The sequence below is a fragment of the Melanostigma gelatinosum genome, assembly GCF_949748355.1.
Source record: "Melanostigma gelatinosum genome assembly, chromosome: 14".
Taxonomy (NCBI): Eukaryota; Metazoa; Chordata; class Actinopteri; order Perciformes; family Zoarcidae; genus Melanostigma; species Melanostigma gelatinosum.
Genome location: NC_136647.1, coordinates 6,177,982 through 6,189,931, shown reverse-complemented (window position 1 = coordinate 6,189,931; position 11,950 = coordinate 6,177,982). Strand labels below are relative to the sequence as shown.

The 11,950-nt window shown below is 41.8% G+C and overlaps 1 protein-coding gene across 1 annotated transcript in view; it reads left to right on the top strand.

Annotated features, from left to right (window-relative positions):
* Positions 1-1,576: 1,576 nt before the first annotated feature.
* cadm1a (cell adhesion molecule 1a) overlaps positions 1,577-11,950 on the top strand; it is a 318,772-nt gene continuing 308,398 nt past the window's right edge. The window contains exon 1 of the mRNA XM_079283399.1: positions 1,577-1,690. Within this exon, the coding sequence (XP_079139525.1) occupies positions 1,618-1,690 (73 nt within the window). The 5' untranslated portion in view covers positions 1,577-1,617. The remainder of the gene's footprint in view (positions 1,691-11,950) is intronic.

The following is an 11,950-nucleotide window of genomic DNA, read 5'->3' as shown; positions in this document are numbered from 1 at the left end:
CTGTCTGAGCTTTTTTTTACGAGGATGACTTTCGGTCCACCGCATCAATGCACCACGTCTTTTTTTTTTTGTGTCCAAAAATATTTTCTTTAAAAAGATACAAATGACCTCATGTTCAGTTATGTCTACATGCCACATCTGAAAATTAGAAAAACAGGAACAGCCGTGACCTTCTGCATATTTTCACAACCAGGGCTTTAACAGCTCCAACTTTGCATTCATAAATAAAGTGCCGTAAATAAGGTGACACGATGCATTAGTTTAGGTACGTGTGGTGATTTTCTGCAAGCTGCTGGATCTAAGCCACCCTGATATGTTTATCTTTGTCAAATCGAAAGACAATCAAAAGCTTAGTGTACGCAATTAAATAACGAGGCATCTTATTAATTTAAACAAAACTTCAAATGATAGTGCCGGCCTCTTAATAACCTCTGAAATGTTTGTGTACCTGTAGCTACTGTGTGTGTTTGTATGTATTTATTTCCTTACCCTTAGCTGCCGTAATTGCTCCTCTACTTTTTGATATGTGGCTGTATTATTTGTAGCAATTTAACGGTTGCCCACTGACTTCCTAGTGGTGAATCCGGAAGCAATCTGGATACTTGTCATCCTGTATCAGCTTGAAAGCCTCCGTGGGTATTAGAATTAAAAGGGGGCCGGTATTTCTTTAACCCAGTTAAATTTTTCTCATCCTAAGTGAGAGGATGGCAAAGTCATCAACACAGCTTGGGAACTCCATTATGTTCCGTGATGCATTTTTCTGCAAGAAATAAAAACAACATACTTCAGGCATTTCCCCTTTTCCCACTATGGGGAATTAATGACCCGTTCCCTTAACTTTTAAGAACCTATAACTTCTTGGAGCTATTTTCCGCCTTCTGTTTTAGTAACAAGGATGTTTTGGATACACACAATAAACAAAGGAAATGGCAAGCATAGTCATTTTAATGCACTGTTTTCAATAAGTAGCACGAACATCGATTTTATTTCAGAGAGCGAACGAGACCGGCTCCCAACAGGTTGGCCAGCTCTGGTCCCACTCATTGCAGGTGAAGAATCCCCCCCAAGCCAGAAGGCCCCCCCCTAACACACACACAATCCTTCCGGGGGGGGGGGGGGGGGGGGGGGGGCTTCTGGCTTCGAAAACACGATGCATGCATGGCCCTGCTGTGAAGTGTTGCCCACTACAAGTGGGTGAATCAATCCGTTTTTTAAATGTCCAAAACACACGAATACAAAAAATATATAAACATCGAAAAACCTGTTAAGTTCAGGAGCAACAGGATCATGAAACCATCATGGGACCCATCCAATAACACGCACACACGCACACACACACACACACACACGCCTCCCCACTCGCCACTTCTGCAGACCTCCGCAGCGTTAAAAGCGTTGAGAACGTCGCTAGAGTTGTTTTTTTCTCCATTCTGAGTAAATTCAAAGAGTTAGTGGCATATAAGACACATTCTTTAAAAGCAACAACGATTTATCAATCCTGCAAATTAAATGAATATGGTAAACAGTGCCCTCCCTTGCTCGCATCTCATCATCTGACTCCCGTTGTAGCTATAGGTGAAGCTGCCTCTCTCTGCTATACTGAAGCAGGTGTCCAACATGGCGATCACTGGCAGCGGTTCTCTCGCGACTATTCTCTTTTTATTCATGTTTCAAGCGGCTCTTCTTAAAGGTAGGACTTTTTCCCATTCATTGTCTAAACGGAATGCACACTTTCCTCTGAGATTTGCGTGGATGCGGATGGATGAGTGTCATTTTTTAAATTTATTTTTTTATCAGCAATTGTTTTTACGTGGCAGTCAGTGCGTTTGGATGCACGCTGTTGTTGAGCAAGTAAGAAAAAAAAGCAAACTGTCCTTAAAGTTGAAATGCAGACGAGGATGAGCAGATTCATGCGTCCGCGTGTACAAACAGGCGTTACAGATACGCTGTTTAGGAATACATCACTTTGGTCCGCTCACCATTATAAATCGCTTTGCCGCTACACAGCTGGCAACTCTAGCCAGTTCTGTTGCGAAACAAAAAGAACCCGAAAATAGCGTGTTGTTTTGTCGCCGAGGAGGCATACAGAGATACATTTGGCATGCTGAAATGCTTTGTTTGTTTGCTCTGTCCGCTCGCTTGGTTACTTTTGTGGCATATTGTTCAGAACGGAGCCCGGGCTGCTGTAAATCACAGAGAGCGCTGCGTGGAAGTGGAATATGCAGCAGCACTGCCAGCGTGCAGTTTGAGGAAACGCTAAAGCAAACTCCATTCAAAACTCTGGTCATTTAATGGGACGCCACTGAGTGAGAGATTCACACACATGAGAACGCAACTCGAGACCTATCCGTAACACTGTGACGTTCTGATGAAATCGGCGATACGGTGGCTCCCGAAACTGCAGTTATTCAGCAATTAATCCCAGTTTTTTTTTACATCGTTCACTACGGCTATCCCGCTAGGATCCCGGTGGGTAACGTTGTGCCATCTGAGCCGCGGGCGAAGCTGTTATGAAAGTTGTAATTCCAATGAAACAACAATTGCTCCGTGTTTTAAATGCAAGCCGAAGTGAAGAACACCTCGGGAGTGGGCCAAACAATGGCTTCAATGACCTCCTTACATGCATGCACTCGTGCTGGTAAACAAGAGAAGATTTATTTACCCGAGTTCCCAATTGGGTTCCTGGCTGTGTGTGTTTTTGTGTGTGTGTGTGTGTGTGAAATCAGGACTGGTTATACGTAGTAGCATCATGCACGGAAACATCAAAGGTTCGCGCGGGTGTCGTAATCTGAGTCAGATGCTTTTAAAAAGGGGGTTACAGAGAGAGTGAATTGTATCGCTTTTAAACGATTGCTGACGGTGTGAGTGATATAATCTGCGAGTTGGCGGGCTGCGGAACACAAACACACGTTTTATTTACCCCGGACTGATGCAATGAAGTGTTGTGTTTGGCTACAATGTTGTCCGTATGAAGTCCATGTTTTCATACTAGAGACGCACAGTCGGTTTGGGGGGGGGGGGTAATATGTTTATCTTTGCGCATTGATATGAGGATGTAGTGAAATACTAGTAGTCGGGGCAACGCGCCCCCCCGCTCCTCCCTCCTCCACCGCACGCGCATGCTGTTACGAACTAGAAACCCGTTCAAAGAGGTTACACGATTAAACATCTATGTCGTGACACTGCGGCTTTGTGGGGGATTTTTCGTGGTGACGTCAAGTCACTTCTGTCATGAATGATTTCAAACATTAAAGTTACTCCGCGCAAAAAAAAAGCTGCTCTTCATAAGAACAGCCCATTTAAACCTCTTTTCTGCTGACTTCGAGCCTCTGATGCGGAGAATGACGGCGAGGCAGATGTCGCCGTTTTGTCACATTGTGGATTATCCAACAGGCTTTAATCCATTACGTTACTTCCATGAAAATGGGTGCACGTGCACGCTGCTTAATGCTGTTTTTCATTTGGAGGAGACAGTTTGACAGACCCACAAGGCACGAGCTGAACAGGGTTCTGCTGATCTCTGGACAGTGTGCACTACTGTACCTTCACGTTAAAGGGCTCCACTGATTTCAAACGAAGCTCAGTCTTGCACAAAGCATATCAATTATTTACCTCCAGCGCATGCTGTAGGCTCATTGTGCTAAGCATTGGATGGGTGTTTTTTTTTCTTTTTCTCACTCAATAAAAATAAATGGGAGGTTGGTGCTTTGAGGGTAAGAATTGCAGTGAGGCCAAAAGAGAAGGCTGCATTAGTTAATTTCACCCCAACTATAGAAGTTCCATTCTGGCACGCGGGCTCACCTCGCACGGTCATCAAATCACAAAAGTGCTCCGAATGAAATGGATTTATGAGGAAGCATTCACACCTCACTGCGTTCCACTGCCGAGGCTTTCGTTTCAGCTGAGGGAGTGGATACAGAGAGTACCCCCCCCCCCCCCCCCCCCCAGACAACATTCATCCTCTTTGGAAATAAGCGAAACATTTTATAGGATTTGTCAGTCATTTGTGCATAGGTGCAGAATATATATATATATATATATATATATATATATATATATATATATATATATATATATATATATATATATATATGCCATTTTTTTTTAACTGACTCAAACAGGAAGTCCCATTTTACCATGAGTAAATCTCACACAACCCTATTATATTCAAATACATTCATTTAATTTGGTGAAGTTATTCTTTCGTCAACGATGAGGAGCTCCAACTGGGCGCTGAGGTGAACGCTTCTTCAGTTTCAAAGAAAGAAAGATTACTAAAAATTAATTTCATCGAGTTAATTAGAGACAGCCTGAAAACATGTCACCAAAGTACCAGTAAAGGCACATTGTGTGTGTGTGTATTTTTATATATATATACACAGTGTGTCTTAATTAAGTCTGCACACAATCATATAATATAGTGTGATTGCAGTCATTCATTTGACTTCAACAAACTATTAGACTTCCGTTTTTTACTCTTGATTTGTACATTTTAATCACGTTTTGTTCATGTTGTGTGTGTTTTTAAACGGTGAAGGCGCTTTTAAAGTTTAGGTAATGTCCAGAAAATCAGTTTTTGTTAGAAAAGAGAGAAGAAGAATCAGAAAAAAAGCACCGTGCATTATTACGTCCTTTTAGCCATCTTTTATCCAATGTTTCTGTACATAAGCATGAAGCAAGTCCATGTGTAATGCAGATTATACACTAAGAACACCAGAGGCTTGGTGCTTTAGAGGCGTTACTGGGGAGCTTGCTGAGACTTGAAAACTTGGTTGGGCAGTCCTTCAGGTTTTGGTGAGAAGCATATTTGTTTTCATTTTTTGTGAAGTTATCTAATGTGAGACAGTGCCGCTGAGAGCAGGCTCCGCTTGTGTGTTGAATGCAGGGAGAGAGTACATGTTGACATGACACGACCATGACAAAGTTAATAAATGTACCGGAAGGTTTGGTGAGTGTTTGGGTGACTTAAACACAAGTTCTTTTCTCAGTTGTTTTTGACATGATTGATCTTGCTCACTGGTTTTGATTCGTCTCTTATGTTTCATGACGTTGCAGTGGATGAGAGCGTCTACTGTGTAGATCTGATGTTTGCCAGACAATGTCTATATTCCCCGTTGATTCTGCAATTTTAGGTTGCTTGTTTTTCATGTTGTGCAAATAATCATGCTCTCCTCAGACAGTGGACAGGAGAAAAGTAGATCCCTTTGGAACCCATTACTTGTACATGTGTTGAGTGAATCCACCTATTTGCTTCTGGCGTTGTTGTCACACCTTTGTTGATTGAGAGACAGCATCTTATTTTATCATAAAGCCGAATGCATAACTTAAACCATTATGTATTCTCTGTATGCTGGTGGTTATTGGCTTGAGTTCACTGTTTACATTACTGACGATTGCGTATATATGTATATGCAAGCTGAAGGGTGCATGAACGGCCATCTTTACTGCCTCATTCACTGCTCAACATTAATGTCGGTCAATTTTTACTTGCCTTTATACAATTAGTCTGACTCATTAATGTTCATCAGACTAAAGATAGTTGTCATGTTAAATCTTTGAAGTAATTTAAATACACCAAACTGCTCAATACATCGTTGGAGTTTCGTTGGGATGATTCCCAACTGTATTGATATCGCGGGCATCATGTCTACCACTCAATCGGAGCAAAGTCTTTTTTGATTTGAAAAATCTCAAAATGTATTTGACGTGCACACACACAATGGATCTCAGATGTGATTGTTTACCACCACCCCATCCATGTGAAAGCTCATTTAAGATTTGATCTCATGTGGCGTGCTTATCCCTTGTCACCCTCGAGCCTGTTGTTGTTGTTGTCTGTTCCTCAGATTCATCGCTTCGCTCACAAAATGAATGATGGGCGCTGTGTGTTCAGACTGTCAGTTTACAGTTACAAATGACAGTATTCAAGGAAGTCCCCGTTTCATGGGGTCTGAAAGTTCCAAAATGAGAAGGTGAATCTTGATATTTTACTCATTATCATTTCACAACCATTCATTTTGTTTGTCGGTTATTGTATTGAGCTAGTTAGTCTCATGTATCCAGAATGATGCTCCCTCAGGAGCAGGAGTTGAGATCTCTGCTGCACACAAAGCATTCCTACTTTGTCGATGCCAGGCATTGAGAAATGTATTGTCTTAGTATCCAAACCACAATAATCGCCATGCTGTAAAATCTCTCACAGGAGGTGATGTTTGTTGTCCCAAAAAACCCATATCATCACAAATATCTGTCTCATTTCAAACAGATTTGTTTATTTCTTAATACCATATAAAGTGTTGTTGCCAATATGGCTGCCGAGTTTCATTCCATCATCCGTAATGAGCTGAAAAATAGCAGTAGTAGTTCATTTCTTTCCTCGTACAATTTATTTTTTTACATTCAAATTGCAACATTTGTTATCACTGCGAACCGGCACTGACTCTGTGCAGCTTCGGTTGCAAAGGAAGCCTGTCTCAGACTCTGTTGAACAGCAGCGTGGTTTTGGCTCTGAGTCAAGCTGGTAGGAGCCCCGGTGATGGAAAACAGGTGTGGAAATGGACTTGTTCTCCCTCTGTGCCCCCCAGCAGCCTCTCCAGCTGTAATGAAGAACAATGGCTTTATTCCTGAAGGGAGAGAACCCCAAGTGACCCATCCCCCCCCCCCCCCCCTCCTCCTCCTCTTCCTGCCCCAGCCAGTCTACAGTGACTCTGCTGGCAAGCCAACAGATGACTGGGCTGGGTCGCATCTGGCCTCTGTGCACTTAGTGTAATCAAACGGAGGAAAAAAGCTTTATGGTCTACATGTTCGTGAGCCGCTGACTGATGGGGTGTCAAGTAAGCACCCTCCGATTCCAAATCTCTTGAGGGTTGGAGGGGGCGTGGGCAGCAATCTGCCGTTCTGATGCAGCCTGTAGGCCGAGGTATCAAATTTGACTGTGCTGAACATAAGTGAAATGAGTCAAACTGAACTGACTGTTGCATGTTTATGATTGTAGTTACATAATGTTGATTTACAAAAGGCTAGTGAGGTGAATGCAAATATTTTCCAAAGATCACTTGTAGGAGTCCAGCTGAGGCTCTAGCAAGTGTGTACGAAGAGCAAATGCAGCCGAGTTCAAGAAGTGAGAATAAGATTCGAAGGAGCCGAGGCATCACAAGGCCAGAATGCGTTCATTCAGGGATTAAAGTAAACAAGTCGTGTCCACTTTTTCACTTCCAGCTCTACTGTACACAGAGAAATCACTCAGCCAATTATAATTTTGAGGGGCACTTCAGTCATTTAACCAATCAAGATCGTTTTTATTTTCTCAATGTGGTTTTGTGCGACACAGACAGACTGTGAGAACAGTTGCAGAATGTCTTTGTGGCTCTGGAGGAGCTTTGTCAAGTCAAGTCTGTCTTCAGGGTTTTCTCAGCTCGGGCTCGGGCACTACAGATTTATAATAAAAAGTCTGCTGCAAACTGGAGGCCTGGAGTTTGAAAGACATCCGCCGCTTTTGGCGAGTGACCCACACTGGAGACTTATGGTGGACGTCCAGCAAACAGGAGGACGTGGCGCAACCCGAAACAGTTGGGTTTGCGTCAGGCCGATGGGCGGAGCTTTGGTTTACCCATGACTGTCTTCCACAAGGCGGACGGGTGACAAGCTTTTTTTCCATTTGATGGCTAACCGGTACACTTACATATGTTTCTGAAAACATTTGAGGCGACAAATAGGCGATGCAGTAACATAATCTGTACAGTTATTAGATGTGGAAGCCCCATGAGCATGTCATCGGTCAGTGCATGTTTTAACATAAGCCACTGTAGCTACAGATAAAGATATGTTGGTGACCAGGATACAATTCCAGATCAGTTCAAACGAGTGAGTCCAATCTCTTTTTTTAAATTTGTGCTAAATGCATATAGGACGTTAGGACTCCCTCCCGCCCCACACTCCAGTCTCCCTCTCATTCAGAGAGGAATGCAATATTTTAAACCTTTTACTAAATAGTCAGTGCGGCTGTCGTCTTTGAGCAGGATCGACTTTTCTTTTTTGGAACAAAACCCCCTCTTGTCTGTCTGCGTTACAGCACCGCCACGGCTCAACTGTCACTGTGGGAGGCACACAGCGATTGGCTGCGCTACGTCATGCCTTTCTAAAAACACCGTGATTGGGCCAAACGGGGAAGTCCAGACAGAGACGGTCCAGCCAGCTGACACCTTACTGTCTGTCCATTTATTGTATCCAGTCATGTTGAATGAATGTTCTATGGTGACGCTTCCAAGGTCTTTTACCGTTTGGCTTTCAATCTGACAGAATGATTCCATTACGTTATGTATTTTGTCTTACGGTTGGAATTTAACGTCATTTCTTGTTCGGGTTGGTCCGGCTGCACTTTGGTTCGAGCTTTAATGTTGTCAACTTCAGGCCAGATTGTCGTACACTTTGGAATGGATTTGAATGACGACCAGAGGATGATTCTTTGTTTTTTTTGGTAGCCACCAATCCTTCCTCTTGTGCTGCCTTTAGGACCCTCAAGTAGAGTGTTTTCACTCCACTTCATTTTTTTTCATTCTCTCTCTCATAGAGAAGCAATGGGGAAAAAAAACAGCTGGCCTTTCATTGTGAAGCCCAAGGAGAAGCCCTGGCAACATCAGAGAGCAGCCTCCGGCAGGTGGATCTGCCCCGCACCTCTGACACATGGAAGCAATCCTGACCAAACACTGACAAACGCACACACACACACACATATATATGATCACAAGCCAAACAAATAAATAAGAGTAGAAGAAAAATATGGTGACAGAAAAAAAAAAATGATATTTATCATATATATGGTAATTTGCTGTGGCCCAATTCTTTTCTTTCTTTTTTCCACACCAGGGTCCAGGTGTTTGCACATCCAGGTAAAGATACTCCAGTGCAAGACAAAAAAACCCTAATCTGCAGGGCACACTGTTAGGCTTCAAATAAATTGTTGATTTCTCTGTTTCAGGCAACATTTCGATCTGTAAGGTCTTCCTGAGGCCTGACATGGTGTCGCATGCTTTTTTTTAATTTTTTTTATCAAAAGTGAATGTTCTGTTTACAGGACATGTAACACACTGCCACAAATACATTTACTCAGCTTGGAATGAAACACAAATTTGTACATCAGAAACATTTCCAGGGTTAGCTGCCATGGTGAAAAAAACAACATCTAAACATTTTGACCAGTACGGCTCACACGATGACTAAATAACTTTCCATTTTGGTGGCACTGGCAAATTTACTGACACAATAACTCTGTTTGGAAGCATGAATGAAATGTTTTGGGTGAGTTGTTGCAGACACGCAATAGACTCATGATGTCCCATGAAACAGTTGCGACAATTGCACTGACAGTTAAGGGAATGTTGGGACCGTTTCAAAAACAAATTAGCCGACGCGATTGAGAATGACTGAAATGCTTGAGATGATAAAAGAACGCTTCAAATGAATACAGTCCTTGTATGAAATGATGCATTTAAATGCATTGATTTCCTCACAGAATTCAACCCTTGTGGATTCTTCCCGCATTCATAGTGCCGCTGGCTGAATACATGCTTGATTCAATTGTTGTGTATTCGTTGTTAACAATCTCCATGCCATAAATTCACAATACTGGCCTTAATTTACAGCATCAGCAGAGAGAACCAGGTCTTTAATTTCACCAAGGTTATATTAGAGCCTTGCCATCACTCATCTTCCAACAATTCCCCCAGGTTTACCTGTTATTTTGATTTATTCAGTACAATGCACATTATTTTTGCTGCATTTATTCCATAAGTACAACAATTCAGTAATGTTGTATTCGTACAGAAATTCTGTCTTCACTCTCTAATAGCTGTCAGTAGAACTCTACATTAAGATGTTTCACATTAAAAGTCTTCCATCAGCTCAACCGTGTATAATGCCTCCATTTGTTTGAGGGAGTTTAGTTTCATTGATGGCGGCTTAACAGCAAACAATAACAGCTAATGTGTCCGAGTAATTCTGTTTTTGTACTTACGAAACAATACATTTGGCTTTCGTACCTTTTTATACCGTTCACAAGTTATCAGAGGCCAAAGTGAGTCTTACCAACACTCTTAACACACTGGTATATTTATGTATACATACATACACATAATTGACAAATCAGTCATGCCAAGGACGCAGGTGCCGTTCTAACAGTAAAAATGATGTGGAAGCCCTATAATCCGTGCTTGCGGTTGACTAATCTAATCTGCTGTCCCGAGTGAGCCATTGTCAGTCACAGCGAGACATGTTTTCCATTCCGTCTTTTGAATTTACAAAAGACTACAAGTGGCCTTTGATTGCTCTTTTCCTCCCAGTTTGAGGCCTTCATCATCTTGCTCTGCTGTGGAGTCACAGGGAGACATCGCTCGCTGTAATTGGGCCCATTTTGCCGGCATTCATAGATACAATGCCAAGTTCAACAATGCCTGAATAAGGAATCAATGCATATCATTTGTGCTTTCAACCAAATAAACAATACAGCTGGTGTTCCGCTGTAATCATCTGAGGGGAAATGAATGCCCTTCTGAATACAATACAGGTATGCATCTGCTATCGTGGCACAGTAGGCTTGAGTGATCTGGGTTTCTCCCATCTTTCATTTTACACAACACTTCAGCTTGTATTACATTTCAGTGAATTTGCTCCTGATGAGACCCTTCAGGCTGAATCACTGTATCGCATGGAACTGGATCCCTTCTCCCCACCGTGCTCAGTTCCCGTCCTTTGTCTCATCTATTGTAACTGTCTTGACTGATATTTTCTGCACTCATGCCAGACAACTGCTGCACAATAAGGCACCATCTCATTTCCTTTGTGTCCTAGTTGGATGATGCGGAGGGAAATCTTACCTGCTAAAAAACAATGGGGCCCTCCCTTGTACGGAAATTGTATATTGTAAGGCTGCGAAGCACCACTTAATTCCATTTAGTGTCCCAATCTGTTTCTCGTTTGCGCTGAAAAAGAACTGGCAATAACACAAAAACGAGTTACTTCATGTTTCACTAGTCATTGTTCAGGCCGAATAACACAGTACCGTATGTTTCTTCACCAGGGATGAACACTGAGCTGTTGCAAGGAGAGGATATTGGGCTCCATTCACAAACTGTGCATACAAACGTTTTCTGCATGAATCCGGGATTCATCGATATTTACTTGCCTGAATTTGTACGTACTCTGAAGATTTTTAGATGTGCCTCGGACCATGCATACGCACAAATGATGAATGCCCGACTGTCTTAGCAAACGCACATCTTTTTTAACTAAATGCATTGCATATTAAAATCACATTAAGAAAGGCTTTAATCGACAACACTATTTGAAACCGTTAATTTACTAATGCATTGGCCAGATGTATTAAATGACTATGAAATCGTGACTATCATTAATTGTCATTTTTAAAGACAAATTATCTAAATATTTACAATTCAAATTATTTAAGTTTTGCAGTTTGAGCTGATCACAGTGATATTGTCGTGTTGTACAACAGCATCAGTAGCCAATTTAAAAATGAATGGTGATTTTCTTAGGATAAATGAATGAACTTAGAATTATATTAGCCTATAATTTGAGTCCAAAAGGATAATGTCAACAAAAATAATGAAGTGTAATTTATCTGAAGTTTTCAAACTCAAGATTTCTTAACTGTAATGAAATATGTACGATCCATTTGTGAAAAACGTAGGCTTGGATCACAGCAGACTAATTGCACACGATTTCTACGACGGGTCAGGAATTCGTACCGAAAAGAAAAATATAAATGCAAGAAAATTGGTGAATGCCGCAAGTTCTCATAAATCACTTGTACACGCCTATTGTTTTCATGATATAGTTAACTCTTTAACAGCCAGCCCTTGGTTGAACCAGGCTCAACTGTCATATTATATGTCAATTGACGGTGTTGGCCAATGAAACTAGTGTAAACGCACAT